The 20,903-nt window shown below is 38.2% G+C and overlaps 1 protein-coding gene across 5 annotated transcripts in view; it reads left to right on the top strand.

Moving 5' to 3' along the window:
- Window positions 1-20,903, top strand: part of STXBP6 (syntaxin binding protein 6) — a 242,813-nt gene that overhangs the window by 184,152 nt on the left and 37,758 nt on the right. For 4 of the 5 annotated variants that reach the window (XM_054577887.1, XM_054577886.1, XM_054577888.1 and 1 more), the window contains 2 exons: window positions 5,011-5,141; window positions 6,022-6,187. In XM_054577887.1, the coding sequence (XP_054433862.1) occupies window positions 5,011-5,141; window positions 6,022-6,187 (297 nt within the window). Of the gene's footprint in view, window positions 1-1,567; window positions 1,588-5,010; window positions 5,142-6,021; window positions 6,188-20,903 lie in introns of those variants that run through there. The other variant, XM_054577891.1, reaches the window with a different exon arrangement.

The raw sequence follows: 20,903 nt of genomic DNA, 5'->3' as shown, positions 1-20,903 counted from the left end.
ATGTAGGCAGAGCTGCATCTATTTATGACTAACTTGTACTTTTTTCATTAAACTTGTTTAAGTGAAAAAGCAAGTTTATTTCAAGGGAAATGTTAAGGAAGTAACAGTTTAGGATATTGGCAGAATCACAACTGTAGTATCATTATTAGAACAAAGTGATTCAATTAATCCTTATTTAATGAGCATCCCACACCTAATAAAATGCTACATTTGATAATGGAGCGAAAAGCTATAACGGAAAGAGCAGTAGACTTTTAAGTTCATTGGGTAAGTTGCAGTTTTTCCATTCATTAACAGTATTACTTTGGCAAGTTGAGGCATCTTGTGCCAGAAGCTGTATAAAAGAGATTTTTTAAAGTTTCAAATGCCATGAAAAATGTAATTTGTTATTCTGTCAATTTATTCTGTCCCACATCACAAGCTGGTAAGTGTAGCTTAGAAATCAGTGTGGGGATTTAGCCACATCTAACATGTTAAATGGACATGATAGTAATCTGGTTTTCGTTCTTCACAAATATGTCAGAGAAGCAAAAGTTGACTATTATATCCCAGGCTTGAAATAAATCTGTTTTGAAATGAACAGAGTTCACTAAAAGAAATAACATTGTGGGAGAACCTACTTGAATAAAATGATCACAGAATTTCTTTTGTTTTGTTGTTTTAAATTTTTTTTTATTGTTCAAGTATAGTTTTCTCCATTTTCCTACCACCACTTCCCCCACCCCACCCATGCCCACCTCCCACCCTCAATCCTTCCCCCCTTTGGCTTTGTCCATGGGTCCTTTATACATGTTCCTTGACAACCCTTCCCCTTCTTTCCCCATTATCCCCCTAATCCCTCCCATCTGGTTACTGTCAGTTTGTTCCTTGTTCAATATCTCTGGTTTTATTTTGCTTGTTTGCTTGTTTTGTGGATTAAGTTCCACTTATAGGTGAGATCATATGGTATTTGACTTATACTGCCTGGCTTATTTCACTTAGCATAATGCTGTCTAGTTCCACCCATGCTCTCACGAAGGGTAGGAGCTCCTTCTTTCTGCTGCGTAGTATTCCATTGTATAAATGTAGCACAGTTTTTTGATCCACTTGTCTACTGATGGGCACTTAGGTTGCTTCCAGCACGTGGCTATTGTAACTTGGGCTGCTATGAACATTGGCATGCATAGGTTCTTTTGAATTGGCGTTGCAGGATTCCTAGGGTATAATTGCAGCAGTGGAATTGCCAGTGAAAGAAATAACGTTGTGGGGGAACCTATTTAAATAAAATGATCACAGAATTTTTTTTTTCCTATGGATTTGTCATGTGAGCTGAAGCTGAATACTGAACAAGAGACAACCATAAGGAGGAAAAAACAAACAAACAAAAGTGGGAAAGGAGTATTTCTATGAAGGGACCAGCCTTTGCCAAAAGTAGAAAAAGGTTGCTGTTTCCCAGGAGCAGAGCCAGATCACCTAGGCCTTTGCAGGTCATGGAGAGCAGCTTGGATTGTACTCTGCGTGCTTTGGAATGCCATTGAGGAGTTTTTGAAAGATGACTCAGTCTTCCGAATTTCAGTTTGAGTAGCCAAGCCGGTTATATAAGTCGAGGTGAGGGCTAATGGTGTATTTACTGGAATGTGGCTGTTTTGTGAAATCTCCCTAACTTTCCCCAGCTCGGCCTTGGTCCTCAAAGCCCCTTTCCCTCCCCAGCAACTCAGGTGACTCCTATGTCATTTGTGCTGTTATGCTTCAATACTGTTTTGCGTTATTCTCCAACCCACCCAGGTTCTTGATTCAGGACCACAGATTATTTAATCTTTGAATTGCCCACAAAACTTACTTCTGCGTCTTCAGTCTCATAAAGGTACCATATGTATTTGTTAAACAAGTAAATACACAAGTGTGTTGGTCTCAGCACTCAGAACCAGCTGGGAGGTTTAAATATGGATGCCAGGGCCACAGTCCCAGAGATTGATTCACCGGGTTTGGTGTATTTGCTAGGAAACTCCCAGGGGATTGTGAGTTGCAGTTGGGAGGGAGAACCAGGAGGCTGGGCTGATTTGGGTGGTATTACCTGGGAGTGTCGTGCCCATCCCACCCCCTTAAATGCCCATATATTGGCCTTTTCATCAAGAATGTTGAAGGCATGACAAAAATGCCCTGGTTATCTGGCCTTTAAAGTTATTCAAAATAATGAATATGGTACCTATTGTAGGGGGTAGCAGGACATAGAGCATTATTTTATTACTGATCCAAGTCTTTAGGTTTTGCTTCCCAGGAATGTTATCCACTAGCTTTCCTTTGGAAGAAGATGATAAATTACTGTTTTTCACTAGACACCTGGAGTTTGACTTATTTTTTATTAACCACGGACCCCAAAAACCTCTTAACAAGGAAGGGATTAAAACATGACTTCGTCAAGCGTGGCAGTTGTGTGTTTGCTCAAGTGTTTTGACTTCAGGAGGGGAAGTCTTTATTTAACTCTATATAATGTGAATGTCATACTATAATTTTAAGACGCCTGCTTCAAAATAGAAACTGGGGTGGTGGAAATAATAGCAATAAACAAAAATTAAACTATACTGGGCTCAGTACTCAAGAACACTACCCAGATTCCAAGAACTGGGCAAGGAATAAATCCATAGGAGGGAAAAGGCAGGAATGGATAGAGTTGTAACTACCTCCATTAAAAATGACCACTCTGCAGTGTGATCACTGTTGAGCAATTCTGTGGGGCATTTGTCATGTGGGTGGGGTTCCTGGACTTCTCATTTCAGTGGCAAGCTTCCAATGGAATTTGCCTTTCTAAGGTGCCAGTGCTAAATATGCCAGTAATCACAGTAATCTTGCATTGTGTTTGAGCTTTTGTAATGCTGTAAACTACTTGGAAACAAATGGACCAGAAGTAAGAATAGGAGTCCATGGCAGCTTTAAGTAAAGTTATAAGAAAATGTTCATGTTTCCCAGGATGCCTAAATGTCGGGTGATTTACATAAACAAAGGAGGAAATCTTTGTGTTTAGGGGTGTGTGTCTAATACAGGAACCCATGTTTTCCTGTTATTGAAAAGCATTCTTTAATCTTTTAAGCATGTTTTAGGACCTGCATATATTCCAGGTGTGTTGTTTAACATTAAAACACAAGAGCAGGGCATGGCTAACAGAGAAACCTATTAGATTTCCCTTTGTGTCATAGGAGACACAAAAAATAAATGAATTGAATTAAACGTATGGCCTGGATCCTGAGCAGACTGGTAATAGTTATTCCTGGTGGGACTTAACAGGCCTGTACTTGGAGTTGTAGGCCAAAGAGGCCATTTGTGAATAGAAAATGATAAATTTTCTCTGATTGTGGGCATTAGGGGATGATGACTTTTAAACCATGAAAGTAAATGTAATTGGCGTGAAATGTTCAGAAGCTTTTAGCCAAATATAAATGAAATAATGGGTAATAAACCTAAGCATTATTTTAAATTAAAAAAGAACACTTGCTAAATTCTGGTTAAGAGCAAAGAGGTGAGATTGTACTGAAGTCATAAAAACAATCTTTAGTCCTAGAAACACAAGGACTCTGAAGAGACCTAAAGGCAGGGTACCCACGTTTCGTTCTCCTCTTGGTCCTACTTTCGTGACCCCAGACCCTTTAATGCAATAAACTCGGGCACTCACGAAAGGAGGGTCTTCTTACCACCAAGCAGGACCGGAGTAGGTGCTTTCTTTCCTTCATCCCTCAAGGATTCTCTTTGCCATCTGTTGAGCAACTGCATAGTTATTTGAAAATGTGGAATCTGTGGGGTTATTTGAATCAAAGAGTCATGGAAATGAAGAACAAAGGGGACCAGAGGGGAGGGGAATAATGAGGGAAAGAAGGGGAAGGATCAAGTCAAGGAACATGTATAAAGGACCCATGGACAAAGCCAATGGGCAGGGGGACAGGGAAAGATTGAATGCGGGAGATGGGGGTGGGTAGGGCAGGGGAGAGTGATGGGGTGCAAATGGGGACAACTGTTATTAGACAACAATAAAAAAATAAAAATACATATTCAAAACTAAAAAAAAGAAGAAAGAATATGCCACTCAAGTACAGTCTTAAGAGGATGGCATTCATTATGATAAGTAATGCTTTCCTCTCTTCCTAGTTCCTGTTATAGCATCATATCTGTTAAATCTTATGATTCCTATAGCCAAGGTTCATAGGAGCTTCTGGGAAAGATCTTTCAAAACACTTGACTACCGCCCCACCCCTGAATCTCTAAGTCATGAGGTAAGAAGATGTAGAACTATTCCAAGTGACTCCCTCCTGGCGACTAGTGCTGGACTTCTGTCTGCGAGGCGGCACTCCATCGTCAGCATAACTATGGCTGAGGGGGGGACTGTCCTGGTCCTGCAGGTCTGGTGACCTCAGGAATTTATATTGGTGGGAGGAGGCCCCAGAATGCCAGATACAGTCATAACCAGATGCAAACTCGATACAAACTGGACTATATTTTAAAGCCAAACTGTTCTCTCTCTCTCTCTTTTTTTTTAAATGAAGTATGACTCCTTATCACTGAAACCTGAAATATTTACACTGGACTATAAAATTAGAAGTATGCATTGCAGTTCCTTAGGGAAGCCAGTAACCTCTACTTCCTGTAAAATTCAGCCTTTCCCTGTGACCCCTACCTGGTGCCTGTCCACCCTGTATGTTTCTTTCTCTGTAGTTGGTCATTGTACATTTGCAGCCTCCTTTAAAAGTGCTTGGTGTTATTTGGTTAAGTTGTATTCAATGTGAATGGATGAAGACATAAACAAAGCAGCCCTTAAAATTATAATTGTATTGTAACTGCTCGAGTGTAGAGATTATAACTTCTATATCTTTTTAGTTTACCCCTCACCAACAGCACCGGTATTCATTCTCTTGAGATACATGTTTCTGTGCATGTGTATTTTTCCATCTCGCATATGCACGTACCTGTGAGATAGAAGCACTACTAGCAGGGGAAACAAACCAACCTGCACACCCACTAACCCAAGTCGTCTTTTCTTGGCAGTGACAAACAAGAAACCCACACAGGCATCCATTACGAAGGTCAAACAGTTTGAAGGCTCCACGTCGTTTGTGCGGAGATCACAGTGGATGCTTGAGCAGCTTCGCCAGGTGAATGGCATCGATCCTAATCGGGTGAGTGGCCTGTCGAGTGCTGAGTGAAGGCATTCTCTTCACACAATGGCCCTTTCATTGACCTTGGCAGTAGGGGTGGTTGTCTGAGCTGTTTTTTAACAAAGCTCTTTCTCTATTTCAGTTATGTGGCTAAGACTTTCTGATTTCTGTGCCCTTCTTACAGGGAATTATAAATATTTTCATCATGCTCGATGCAGAAACCTAAGGGGGTACAGATTGAAGAAATGCTATCTCCAGTAATATGTTTATCACTAAAATGCAAAGACCAGAGCTCAGATATCATATCCATGGTTATCAACATGAAAAACCATGCATATCCAAGCTGTATATACCTCCTCGTGCCTCCAATGGTGATGTTTTCAAACAAACAAACAAATAAATAAAACAGCTCCTAAAAGTTTAGGAACCTATTTGGATTTAATATGAAAAATATTTTGTGGTAGAGTTATTTATTCAAAATACATTCCCCTCTTTTGCATGTAAGTTGTAACTATATGCTAAAATAATGGGGAGGAATATTTTCCTGTCAAAGGTTAGGGGCAAGATTAATATGGTTTAGTGCTGAAAGAACTATGTTCCAAGTAATTGATAGGGTGATATGTAGTCTGAATTTTGACACAAGTCAATGTGTGGGAGGCTATAGGGACTTCTGTGATCCTAGCTTCCTAGGGACATCTGTAAATACTGTAAGACCCGGGGTTTCCCTGATAAACAGAGAAAGGTAGATTCTCCATGCACCCGGATGCTAATAAAAATGAGCCTTAAGTTTAGGATCAAAGTTTAGAAATGTGTTAGCTTTTGTGAGTCTTATGTTGGGCATAAGCTAGAAGCAGCAGTTTTTATACACTGACATCAGTAGTTATTTCACTGTTTTTTCCAGGATTCTGCAGAGTTTGATTTGTTGTTTGAAAATGCTTTTGACCAGTGGGTAGCCAGCACAGCCTCAGAAAAATGCACCTTCTTCCAGATCCTCCACCACACCTGCCAGAGGTACCTTACGGACAGGAAGCCGGAGTTTATTAACTGCCAATCCAAAATCATGGGAGGTGAGTGGGCATTTGTATGACTTCCGTCATCCTGTTTCCTTACACTCACTTTTACATAAAAAGTTAGGTGTTCCTCAGCATAAAGGCAAAAGAAGAAAAGAAAAGAGTCAAGGTGCTAGAGAGCATGAGAACCAGGTTAGATAGTTCATTGTACACCCAGTCTGGACACAGCGGCGTGTTTTCACTCTTATCCAAAACCTGGTCTCTTGAGAAGAATGAGCCACTTAGCTGAGATTGTTTGTACTATAAGAATAAACCTGTTCCTTTATTAGAAATACCTTTCAGTTTGGTTTCTTTACTACCATTTCTGTAATTTTTTTGCAGAATACCGTTTTCTGGGTTGCTTTTTCCTGTTACTTCTCAAGATATTTTACAATAAATTCTTATAGATGTAATCCCTTTCTTTCAACTGGCTTTTGTCTCTGGAATGACATGCAGAGCTGAGTTAGGATGAGTGCTGTAAGCCAACCTTAAGGGGCCAAGTACCAGAATTGGCAACTTAATGAGAAACGTTTAAGTGGGTGCTTAACACATTTCTTTTAGGTGGTATTTCTTTTTAGGGAATTGAAACTGTGCTAAAAATAAACAAGCCTTGCCAATTACTCTGAGTTGGAGAACAGTGTTTATATCATTGGTCTTTTCACTGACCAGATCTCCTGATTTTGAAAGAATTGTATTTTAATATACCATATTTATTTTAATCAAGGGTCAAATGAAAGTCACATTAGAGAATTACATATGTTCTTGGCCTATATACATATCTTCATATGAACATGGGACAGAACTCTATTATCCTGTCCCAGCAATTGACATACTTATTGTCATTTTGTCATTAGCCTGCTAGATGTTGTATGGAGAAGATACTGTCCAATGCTTATTGTTCACTGAAGTGTTAGCGTTTCTCTTAAACAGGAGCTTGCTTATATTATAAGAACCTTGACAGGTCTTTCTTGGGCATTGATATACAGTCATCTTACAGTTTCTCTATTTAGTCCTAGAAAAATATATAAGAGGTTGATGAACGGTGCATCTTGATTTCAAAGTGGCCAGATGTTACACACAGATGTTGAAAGGGACTATCAAACACCAACCCCTTCCTATTTAGAAAATCTAATGAGCTATAGCTTCCTATCGCATCTGTGGCATCAATGCTCATCAAATGAATCCTCTTTGAAAGTCCAACCTTAGCAGACCTGGAAGAAAGGACAGGGCACCAGACTTTGGCCCACAGAAGGCCGCATGAAAATGGAAAGCGTCCGCTCAGAAACATTCTCCCCCCTGGTGTCGGTATGGTCACTAGCTCGCTTGGCCAGCACTTAAGCATAGAGCCTCCTCTGAAACTAATGTGACAGTTTGGAATAAAAATAGGGTTTGGGAAGGTTTATGTTTTAAATCCGTTGAAATCTCACTGCCTTGAGATAGCCAACAGCGACATTTTGATGACCATCCTTTCATACATTCCTCTGTGCTCATGTATTGAATATATATGTACATAAATATATACATACACCCATAGATACAAAAAAATAATGCACAGACACAAAGAACATTTATTGCTGACAAGATTATTATGTACTAATAAAGTGAATTATATCTTTACACTTAAACTACCTTTTATCAGAAACACAAACATACACAGAAAAGGGAGTATAGTCTTGCTTCTAAATCAAATCCCAAGACCTTTAAGTGACACACACTACCCTTTGACAAAGCAAATCTGTGTCTTACTCTGAGAAGCAAAAATAATAGTAATAATAAAACTAATGTGACATTATGAACTTGAAATTTCTACTGTCCTTTGAGGCAGACTGCCCTTGAACATTTCACTTCTCCACATTTTGTCCTGAGTGCAGAGGGGCCAGAACAATTGCCGTGGGAACTTCCACATTTCCGCAGGTTGGAAACGTGAGGGGGAAGCAAGAGGGCAACAGACTCACTCCACCGCTCTTGCAAAGGAAACGCGCTACCCCCTTCCTGCTAAAGTTAGGAACCACTCTGATGGTTGTCTCTTCCTCTCCCCTAAGGGATGGTACGAGGCAGTTGTCTGTTGTCTCTGAAGTTCTCACTTCTTTTCTCAGAACAGGTTCTTTCCTTATTTTATTCATTCTTGGTTCATCATCCAGTTATGCAACAAATAAGTACTTAGTACCTACTATGTGCTAGTCACTGTGCTACATCCTGGATATGAAGACTAATTCTATATTTGGTCTCTTAATGGACCCTACTTGCCACCACCCAAATCCACAACAGCCTTTCTGTGTGCTCTTCATTTACTTTCTTGAATATCCTCAGACTTTCCCACACAGTCCCACCAGCCACTTCTGTCGGCCATTGACCCAGTCCTTCAGATGTCTTCCAGTGCCCTGCGAACCCCAAATTGTGCAGAGTTGAGACAGGAATCCATATATCCAACGTTCAGTCGTTGCTGTGTGTATTGGATAAATCTAAAGATTGATTTCCTGCAGTAAGATAGTAAGTTAATGAGACCAAGTGCCAGAATCGACTCTTCCTTTTGTAACCGCAGGTATATCTATCAAATTCTTTGGACCTCAATTTTCCCAAGTGAAGCATGTAGAAGTTAGACCAGATAGTATCTAAAATCCCTTCTAGTACTATCATTTTCAGAATCTATGATTCCTAAAGTGTAGCTTTATTGTGTATGTTAATCACTTTTTAATTTCAGTATCAAAAGCTTTAGTGCACTTACATGTTGACTGGTCCTGGCTTCCAAAGGAAGGCAAAAAAATTTTGGATTAAGTACATTGTAATTTGTTGGCAGTACTCATGTCCTCAACAAGTGCAGCATGTCTTATTTAAACAGTTGCTTATCCTTGATAACAGTTGTATCAACACACTCTAATAAACTAGCATGCTGATTAGTCTTCCTTTCTCCCAGTTATCAGAATTACAAGACTTAAAAATTGGGTGGTTCTCAGGTCACTACATTTTGACCCCTTTAACTTCTGGAGTACCCACCCCATCTTCAGATCTTCATTTTAAATGAGATATGTTCCCAATTTCACAATATTTTTTGGTTTCTTCTCATAGTGTGGGCCACAAGTACTAGACACAATTGTTTTTGTGTGCTGTGAAATGTGGTTGTTTTTGTGATTTTAGAGAACTGCTGTTGGTGCTGGTTTGCTGCTCTACACCAGATTCTTTACATGTTATCTCACTTAGCTTTTACAGCAGCCTTTGGAAGTACAATGTATTATCTCCATTTTACAGAGAAGGAAATAGAATCAGAGAGATTATTAAATGGCTTGCCAAGGGTCACATAGCTAGTAAGTGGCACAGGTGGGATTCAAACACAGGCTCACTCTTCCCTAGGAAGTTCCCTAAGGGCCCTTTCATCAGGGACACGGAGTGCCATGCTCCAGGAATACCATCGGTATTATCTTCGGCATGAAGAGTGCCTCCTGGAGTTGTGCAAGAATTTTTGAAAATATTTTAGCCAGCACATTCCCAGATATTAAACAAGGGAGGAAAGAAGAGAGGGCTAGAGATTATGGGTAGTTTTAACTTTTTCCCTAGTTTTAACACAAGTATATCATTAAGATAACTTTTAAGCAAGTTTTTTGGACCTAAGAATGATGGAGTCACCAGGGACTTTTAAAATCATCTCGCTTTGGGGGTTTTTTGTTTGTTTTTGTTTCTCAGAACTTCCTTATATTAAAGAGATGAAAGTGAGGCTATTTTAGTGAATGGGGAAGATGATGGCACCCAGGCTGGGAATACCTCTCTGGTGCTGCGCATCTGGTCCAATCCTGTCTTTGGGAAACCTGAGACCCACCGAGTCTGAATGACTTTCCCAAGATGAGAGGACTGGGAAAAGTCTGCCTGACTCCCACTGAACCATCCTTTTTTTTAATATCAGTTCAAATAGGATCATCACTTAAGTATCTACAACTCCATGCTGTTCTTTTCTTGTACGTATTGATTATGTATATGCTACATGACAGCTTTTTCTTTTTCTCTTGGGGAGAGGCAGTTACACAGAAATGGGTTGTATGGAATGATTGAAATTGTCTCTCCAGACATATTTCCTTATCTCCAGAGGACAGCCTGCGAAGTTTGGATCCTCTGATGCCAGCTATAGTATCCAAGAGACACGTGTAAAGGCTGCAAGGCTGAGTGAAGGCCCTCACACACTGGAAGAGGGCAGGATGCTCTAGAGAGCATGACGGGGGAGCAGTGGTTTCTTCTCGTGCCTCTGTCAGCATCTCTTCTTCTCTGGATGGTTAGAAGACCAGTACGCTAGGACGGAGTCCTTCAGCCATGGTCATTCCTAACCTTCACTCTGCTTCTCTTTTAGTTCATTAAAAGCCACCACTTTAAAAAATGCAAAGCTATTCATTTAGTTACCAAGCAACCTACAGAGATTGAAGGCAGAGGGTTAGAGCCAGTCTTGACTGCTAAGAGTGAAGTCTTAGGTTCTTGTACGTCACACATACTTCTTCTGAGATGATTGCTCTGTTCTCTCTGTTTACTGTAAACAGAGATGATTTTATATTGTTATATGTGTGATAACACATTTGTACTTCAAAGATGCCTCAGAGTTAATCACATGGGTAGAACTTTAGACTCCAGAAAAGAGACTTGTATTCAACTAATTCATTTCAAAGAAACATATTCTGCCTCAAATAGTAGCAACAGTTTAGATAATGGGTGTGACACCTTAAGTCAAGGTCCCAAGGGGGACTTTGTTCTTTTGCTGTCTTCTTTCTTCCACAGTAAAATGTGAGGAAATCCTACATGGCTCCCCATTGCTATATTATTTACACTGAACTTTTGTAGTGATTACTGTTGATCTGTTATTTTTATTTTTTTAGCTAATACTGTGAACTATGGAAATCTTTAGTGGTATTTGCAACCTCTGTGTTAGAACCACAAAGTGGATTCTTAACAAACCTGTTTTCTTTTTCTATAATTGTTATAAATTATTTGCAAGAAATAAAGGATATATTCTTCAAGCCAAACTTACTCAAATTTACTCAGCACCATGTGTCTGTGGATATCTAACAACAAAGTAGACACCTTTGTCAACTTTGCATCTTTCTGGGGGACATCAGATGTAAACGTGTATTAAAAAAAAAAAAATGCAGTAACACCAAGCTGATCACTGAGCTGTATTTTAAAGGATGGTTAGCAGTTGCCAGATAGACAAGGGTGGGATGAATGAGCTCTTCTTTCTTACTGCAACAGTTAATCCACACAATTTTATTTAATGTTAGCTATATTCAGAATTTGGAATATGGCAGATATTTCCAGGAAACAGGCTATTTTGAAATTTTATCATCAGCAAAAGGTATTTCTTAAGCATTGCCCATTTGTGTACAGCCCTTCAGATGACGGGATAAAACCCAGACTTCTGAGCTCTATTAGAATTCCAGGGACACACGTCTCTGATGTCTCCTTCATAGCAGTCTGGCCCTCTGATTGGTGTGCTGAAGGGAAACTAAATGGCTTTAATCTGGACTCCCTGAGGATGGAATAGAATTGTAAGATTCAAAGTGTGACTCTGTATTGTACTTTTCTTCCAAACAATGCAAGGTCATCCCTGAGTGAGACATGCAAATATTTCACCTGTGAGTGCCCCACCATGGGCATGTGTAAGGTAAGGTAATAAATAAATTATAAAATGAGCACATGTTTGTAACAGGGTTCTTATAAAAGAAAAAGTGATCAATATGGTCATTCTTACTCCAATATATTAGTATAGTATAGTCAAATGCAGCATAATGACATTTAGGTCAACAATAGACTGCGTGTACAGTCGTGGTCCCATAAGAGTATAATGAGCCAAAAAATTCCTATTGCCCAGTACCACCATAGCCATCCTAATATTGTAGTGCAACGCATTACTCACAAGCTTGTGGAGATTCTGGTGTAAAGAACCTACAGCTGCTAACAGTTATATAAAAGTATAGCACATAGTATTATGTACACTATATAATATTTGATAATGATATATAAACAACTATGTTATTGGTTTATGCATTTACTACACTTTTTTGAATCCTCACCTGAGGATACATTTATTAATTTTAGAGAAAGAGAACGAGGGGGAGGGAGAGAGAGAAACTGATCCATTGTCCCATACACACCCCAACCGGGTATTGAATCTGCAACCTAGGTATGTGCCCTGACCAGGGATCAAACCTGCAACCTTTGGTGCACAGGACGACACTCCAACCAACCAAGCCACCAAGCCAGGGGCTATACTATACTTTTTATCATTATTATAGAGTGTACTCTTTCTACCTATAGAAAAAGTTTGCTATAAAAGAGTATGCCGTGTCACACCAGCAGCCTCATACACTCCATTATTAAACACATCTCTTAATTGCATCATTTTCTCTTGTGCTTGATTTACTCTTGTTGTTTTGTAAATTTAGTATAACCTACGTGTACAATGTTTATAAAGTCTACAGTAGTGTATGGCAATGTCCCAGGTCTTCTCATTCACTTGTCACTTACTCACTGACTCACCCAAAGCAACCTTCCAGCCCTGCAGGCTCCATTCATGGCCAGCGCCATATACAGGTGTGGACCATATTTTACCTTTTACACTGTATTTTTATGGTACCTTTTCTGTGTTTAGGTATGTTTAGATACACAAATATTTACCATTGTGTTACAGTTGCCTACAGTATTCAGTACAGCAACAAGCTGTAGAGATTTGTAGCCCAGGAGAAGTCGTCTGTACCCGAAAGCCTGGGGGTGCACTAGGCTAGACTATCTAGGCTTGTGTAACTCTGCACTTCAAGGTGTTTGCACAGTGATGGAATTACCTAACATTGCATTTCTCAGAACATATCCCATTGTTAAGTGGCATTATGATTGACTGTACTTTAATTTTTATATTTTTTCCTTCTATTTTAAGGTTTACTGTCAATGAATAATGGCTTTGTGAAGTGTGAACCTCACACTTCTACACCTCCTCCCACCAGGGCTTATTTCTTAAGAATAAATTCATGTGTAATTTTGCCCTGATTTGGGATTAGAGATTATAATTCACATAGGAGTTCAATCGTATTAAAACTGCCATATTGCTGCCTCTTGATGCTGACATGTAGATGCAGTGCAGAAGAGGGGGCCACCCTGCCTAGCTGGTTCACTGATGTGAGAGGGCCGCAAAGTGTTCCTTACAGTTCTTTTGATCGAGGAGTCCATGTCATAGGTCCTCTGGTGACTATTTTTGTTATCCTTGAAGAAGTAGCATTATAACACACTTCAGTTGTCTTCTACCATGGCACAAACCAGGAAAATGATCCAAGAGGATCTTGTCCAAGATCCCACAGCTAATAAGGGATAGACCTAGTGCTCAGTCAAGGCCAGTCCCTTATTCCCATCCATGACTTTCAGATTCCCTTAACAAGGACAAGCCTCCTTCTCCTTATATTGATTCAACTAAGTGAAGAGGAGATAACACCAGTTTACAATAGACAGGAGTGAACAAAGGTAGATAACAATAATAACAAATAATACAATAATTAATAAATAATAATACAAGAATAAACTGTGTTTCATGTACTCACAATTGTAAATCTACTTTTGACTGCCTCTGTATCTATGAGGATCACATTAAAAATTCTGTTTGAAAGTTCTCCATAAATAGCTTTTAATTGTATTAACCATGTATATGTATACACTCAGATGTATCATCCACTCTTGTGTTACTTCAATCTCTTCATTGCACCCAACACCATCTTTTCCTAGACAGCATGATATTTCATGAAGACTTGGGTTATAGAAACTTTTTGGAGAAAGTAAGAAATTAAGAAACAAAAAATTACATCAATAAAAATAACAGTACAAGTATTTAAATTATACAGTTGGAAACTCTGGTTTAGGGGATATTTTTTTGTTTTAGTTATTGGAATCCCAGTAGCGTAACTACTGCATCAAGCAGTTTTGATGTTTACAGTGCTGCATGAACTACTGACAACCACCTGACATCAGCTGAGCACTATTAGGAGCAGGACATTTTAGCAGAAGCTGCAAGATGTCTCTGGATCTGAATCTTTTATGTATTTATTGTTTAAATTTAGGACAACATTACCATATTTTCTGAGTCAGCCATTGAATCTCATCCTGTTCCCACGAGGTGAATCAAAAACAGACGCTTTAAGTGAGAAAATTGAAGTAACCGAGGACTATTTCCTTAGGTTCCATCCAGTTCTGTGCATGATATAAATGACTAGTAACTAAAGAAAAAGAAGAAAAATTGGGTCACAGATGTGATTTTTGTCTTTTTCATTGCTCTTTGGCTGTAAGATACACTGAAATGCATGCTGTGAAACAGCTGGTGGGTTATGGTTAGTCATCCTAAGCCAGGAGTGACTTGTATATTAAACACTTTTGGATTATACCTCTCCATCTAAGTCTTGAACCAAACCACGGCTCATAAGGATCCTTCTGAAGTATCATTTATGGGCTTGACAAGAATCATGGACACATTTAGTCTACCCCATGGTTAAGTAATCTGCAATAGGTGAGAGCCATTCCTACTTCCAGGTGCAACTGGAAGATGTAAGTAACTGCACACCTGATACGGTGGAAAGAGTGGACTGGATTAGCTCACCCCCCGCCCTTGATGGCATCACTCATTAGCCCTGTGACATTATTATATTAGCCTCTCTATGCTTTTCTGCATTGTGGGTAGTAATGTATACCTTGAAGGGATGGTTGGGGATTAAAGTGAATTTTAAAATATTCAATCAGATGACATTTTTGCAAAGTGCCAGTAATTGTCTAAATATTCTATTAAAAACTTGAAGGTTGCAGTATGTGTACTCATATTGCATGACTTCTTCCAGGGTGTTTATCAAAAGCCCCTTATCTTATGAAAAAAGTGACAAATGTCCTTGGACTTTCCTAATTCATCTTGGCCATACAAATTGCCAAAAAAAACAAACAAACAAACAAACAAACAAACAAAACAGTAATTTCTTTGTTCCAGGTGGAAGTGGGCTGAGCTGTATTATTGACATTTCCAATGTCTGGAATACTGAGTTGTTTGCAATGGTTTATAGAATGCTGAATGTGTTGTAGTTCATGTTTGACATTTATTGAGTATATATGTTACTGCTTACTGTCTTACCAAAACAATGATGTTGAAATTATAGACTATTAAGCCAAGTGAAATAAGCCAGTCAGTGAAAAACAAATGCCATACAATCTCACTTATAAAAGGAATCTAATGAACAAAATAAACCAATGAGCAAAATTGAACCAGAGGCATAGAATCATTGAATAGACTGACAGCTGCCAAGTGGGGAGGGGAGAGGCCGGGACGGACTGGAAGAAGGTGAAGGGATTAGTCAGGCCACACATGAAGGACCCATGGACATGGACAATGGTGAGGGGACTGATTATGGAAGTGGGGAGTGGACTGGGTGGAGGGGGGCATAAGGGGAAAAAGTGGGCCACTGTAATAGCATAAACAACAAAATAAAAAATAATTTAAAAAATTATATCAAATAACACTGTGTCAGAGATCAGGACACATCATTCAGCTCTCCTTGTAGGAAAGAAAAAAACATGTGTCTTGAATTTTATAATAGAAATATTCTTTTCCCACCTACATATCTTCAGCCAAAAATATTTCTTCGAGTTCAGTTTTCTTTCCACAGCCAAAATGGAGATACAGGGATCAAAGGTAAAATTGTATAATATTGTTACAGGTGAAGTGGTATTTCTGAAGTAGACATAAAAGCCATGCTGCCTGATGTCTATAATTTTAGATTTACAAACAAGTACAATTTTTTTTTAAATTTAGGAGACAATAAGTTTGCCAACCAGTTTTCTATGTAAGAACCTATAAAAAATTCTTCAAAATGAGTGTTACCATAATTTTGGAAAAGAAGATTTCATGCTAATGATGAAAAGGACATAATCTGTGAGAATAAAACACTGTTCCTTAAGAAAACATTTACCTTTATTTTTTAAAAAAAACTTACTCCATTGTTCTTATTTTTCTTAGTTGACATAGACCAAGAAAAACAAAAATTATCAGCTGGCATTTAAAGGTTGCTGCTCTGCTGTAACACAGAAACATCAAGAACTAAAAATTACATGGAATTTTAGTGAGGGGAAGCTTAAATTCTCAAGAACAGTAACCAGTTCTAAAAATGGTCATTTAGTTTTTTGTCACAATCATCCCTACTTCTGGGGAAACCACTCAGAGCATATACCTTTTGGACAGTAGGTCAGAACATAATTTTCAGAATCAAAGGCCTATTCCTTACCTGAAATAGAGATAAGGAACTTGTGAAAAGCATCTGAGAGACAACACAGGAATATGAGATGTGTAAAACCTTTAGTGGAGTGCTAAATAAAATGTGTTTTATTCCTACTTTATATCCTAAGCTTCTAGAAACTTCTATTATTAAAGTAAGGTTAAATCTCTAGATTTAGCAGTGGTAGTTTTTTGAAATTTGGACACTGATCTGTAAGACCAAATGTTCCTCACTTTTCTACTTGCGATGTGCCTACCCAGGATTGGGTTCATTGGGTGTCCTGCAAGAAGCAAGGCAATTAGGGGTTGACAGATTTAAGAAACAAAAACAGAAGACAGTAAAATTTGCATTTCAGATCAACAATGAGTAGGGTTTTTAGTATATGTCCAATATCACAAATATTGCATGGGACATACTTATACTAAAAAATTTTCCACTGTTTATCTGAAATGCAAGTTTTATTGTGTTCTGTATTTTTTCTGGCAACCTTCAGGGGCATCTACAAATATGGAAAACAAAAGAAGTTTATTGTTGTGTAGGCACATAAATTTTATGATGGCCAAACAATTATTAGGACTTGAAGGTAAGCTGAGATGGAGCTCTCAAAGGCATAATGTTAGGTTAACCATTCAGAGATGCACACGGAAAAAATATATGAAACAAACTGCTAAGAAAGGCAGGGACTCTTGGGGACACCAGGCAGAGCAAAGGCTCCCATTTATGGAGGGAGAGTAAAAAGCTTCAGGGTCTCAAGAACTAGAAGAGGAATAACAAAGTCTAACAGGAAGCTGTTTAAAATCTGTCCTCCTGTCTGACCAGCTTACTGGCTTTCTTAATAATGGGAGTGGCTGGTCTACCAAGGATCCCCTTACAAATCTGTGGCTTATCCACATGCTCTGGTTCGCCTTTATCCATTGTACTGCCCATCTGTAGGCCTCTCTCATCCTCAAGTAAACAAATAAAAAAAGTAACGCTGGCTTAGCTGTTGGTGGGTTTGGTTTGGTTTTTTGTTCTAGCTCTATATGAGCATAGGATCCAATGGTGATGTGCTTTAGATTCCATGAACCATTCACTAGGTTATACCTGTGAAAGGGAAAGAATATCTGTTTCAACATTTTCTAATTGTGAGTTCGCATTCATCATAAACATTTCAGTTGCAATGCATGAGTGGCAAGAAAGCAAGAAAATAAGAGTATTGTTATATTGGGGTAAAATACATGTTTTAGGAGAAAGAAAAATGAGGACAAATCTTCGTTAACTTAGGGACTTATTTAGTATGTCCAATTTTTGAGTGGTTAAATTGTGAGATGGCAAGTGTGTTTGTGTGCACGTGCACACTTTTAAACTCTGGGTACAATTTATGGAAAAGTATGTATTTTTCTTTTATTTAAATTAACAGTCAATGTCAAAAGGACAAAATAATAGTAAGGAAGGCTCAAACTATTTTTGAGTGTAGATGACTAAGCAGAAACTGATTATTGACACTGAGAAAATCTATTGTAAATGTAATTGACATAATTTCTCATAATACTATGCCCAGTAGAAAAGAACTTTAAAGTGGAATTAATATCTATCTCCATCATTGAATCTGAGAACATTTTGGTCAGAATCAGCCATATGCCTCTTACAGCAAGGAGAATTAAACAGGACAGAATATAGTAGGCAAAAGTCAGGGGCATTCCATGATTCACATATAAATATTGCACAAGAGCTAATCTCCTTGTGATCATTTATACTATTATATATCATTCCCTCTATCAATGTTCACTCTCTCCTATGGACTTTATTTTTACAGTTGGTTGATTTTATTGATCTTCTTCCCAGTTCCAATTATAAGAGGTTGAAACATGAAAAAAAGTGTTTTCCACAAGGTCGGAGTAGACTCACACATCCGTGATAAAAGCCAAAAGCTTGTCCTGATGGTTGATTTCCAGGAATATTGGGGGTCTTTAGATACTACCTAAAGTGGAGAAAAACACTTTTGCAATTCTAAGAAAGTTTTTATAGTGTCAATACATTATCCTTGTGAATTTTCTTCAAGCTTTTGACTTTTAAACTTGAATAAGATAGCATATATTGTATTTCTAAAGGCTTACATCATTTAGAAGCAAATGTTCATCTTAATGCGTATTTTAATGTTTCTAGCCACAGTTAAGTTTACCATATTGGCTATTTGTATTAGCTTCCTACTAATGCTGTAGCAAATTACAACAAATTTAGTGGCTAAAGCAACACAAAATTAGTTCATTGTTCTAGAGGTCAGAAGTTTAGAGTGGATCATAGGGCCATGTTCCTTCTGGAGGCTTTAAGGAATAATTTGTTTCCTTGTCTTTTCCACCTTCTAGAGGCTGCTTATGTTCCATGATGTGCGGTCTTTTTCTCCATTTTCAAAGTCCCCAGTGTAGCACCTTCATATCTCTTTCTCTGTCTCTTAACGCTCCTACCTCTTATTAGGACCCTATGGTTATATTAGGTCCACCAGATGATCCAAAATAATCTTCCCTTCTGAAGATCCTTAATCACATTTGCAAAGACCCTTTTACCACATAAGGTAACTTATTTCACAGGTTCCAAGAATTAGAGCATGGACTTCAAGAAGCCATTACTCTCCCTACCATACCATTTCTCTAAACAATTCCCAAAGCTATCATATACGCCTATTGCATAATATTGTCCTACATTTAATTTCTCTCTTTCATAAAATGTACATTGAAATACTTCCCATAGACTGTGTTACTTGTACTTATCTATTACAATTTAGGACATTTAAATTTAGAAACACACAAACTTTTTATGAAGACCCAGGGCCTGCCATGTGCAACATTATCCAGAAGTTGCTCACTTTACCAGCGGGGCCCTTTCTCTTTACTTAAGGGATTTGTTTTATCTTAATAATTAACCAAGGTTCTTTATCAGTGTCTAGGAAGTCTTAGAGTACTTAAAATTTAAAGCTTTGGGTGATGAAGTTATTGTAGGACATTTGCTTTTATTAAAAAGCCATCATTTCCCTTGATACTTCCTGACACCTCAGAAAATTATAATGTCCTACTTGTAAATAACTTGGTGATATCCTCCTGAGAGACTGACAATTCCCTTTTCAGCCTTGATATAAAGTGTCAATGTCATGTTTACCTGACACATACTCATTACAGGCAAGTTCAAGTAAGCTGGTTGGAGTTATCTCTTTTACTTGACATACAGTTAGAGGTGATTCAATATGAGCACCTGAGATGCAATTACCACGTTAATTCAACAGTTTTTTATCTTTTCTAAGTGTGTATGCTTTTTCCCATGTTTTTTGTTTGTTTGGCATCTCCCCACATGTACAGTCAGCCCCTCATAGAAGGGTTTTTGTTGTTGTTGTTTGTTGTTTTTTGGTTTTATTTTGTTCTTTTGAGAGGAGAGGGGTTGCAGGGCTGGGTGGAAAAGATGAAAGGGATTAAGAAAAAAATACCTCATAGACACAGACAGCAGAATGGTGATTACCAGAGGGAAAGGGATGGGGGAGGGGGAAGAGGCTAAGGGGGGATAAATGGTGATGGAAGGAGATTTGACCTGGGGTGGTGAACACACAATACAATATACAGATGATACATTATAGAACTGTACACCTGAAACCTATATAATTTCATTAACCAGTGCCACCCAAATCAATTCAATTAAAAAAAATAAATTAAAAAAAATGTTTAACTTTATTAAACTTTTTTCATTTTTCAATTATAGTTGACATTTAATATTATATTAGTTTCTGGTGTACAGCATAGTGGTCTAGCACCCCGAATAAGTCTAGTACCCGCCTGGCATCATACATCATTATTACAATACCACTGACTTTGTACCTTTTGCTGTACTCTACATCCTCATGACTATTTTGTAACTGTCAATTTGTACTTTTTAATTACTTCACCTTTTCCTCAGTCCCCCAGCCCCCTTCCATCTGGCAACCATTAGTTTGTCCTCTGTATCTATGTTTAAGCTATATTTCTTAAGCCTTATCTTCCTGATATGGTATGATACACATTAAAAAGAAAAAAGCTTTGAATGCACAGATCTGAGTTTGAGTTTCTGGTATGTGGACAAGTTACTTAACTCTTCTTCTGAGAAATAAAAGGCTTGGAAGAATGTGGTAAAGCTCTCTTCAATGATGATTAAGAGAATAATTCCAAAGTTATACCTCCCCTCTTTTGAACCTATTATACACCTCAGCTTCATCCCTTAAAAGCTAAGTCTATGTCTACACAAATAGCTCGATTTTTCTCTAATTAAGATTAGGTAAAAACTGCAGAAGTTTTAAGTCCTAAAACAGATAATAATAGATAGGACCACTGCATTGGTGCTGCTTTCTAACCTTTTTCCCCTGTTATAAATGGAGAAATTGAAATTGGTCATTTAAGGCCATTTATTTTCAATTAGCCAGGCTTAGATGAATAAGAGAATCTGTAAGACATAATCAGCATAATCAGCCAGTGAAA

This window comes from Pteronotus mesoamericanus, unplaced genomic scaffold (genome assembly GCF_021234165.1).
Source record: "Pteronotus mesoamericanus isolate MK-2021 breed Mesoamerican mustached bat unplaced genomic scaffold, CSHL_Meso_final contig_46, whole genome shotgun sequence".
Taxonomy (NCBI): domain Eukaryota; kingdom Metazoa; phylum Chordata; class Mammalia; order Chiroptera; family Mormoopidae; genus Pteronotus; species Pteronotus mesoamericanus.
The sequence above is the reverse complement of the archived record's forward strand: the minus strand, read 5'-3'. Positions and strand labels throughout refer to the sequence as shown.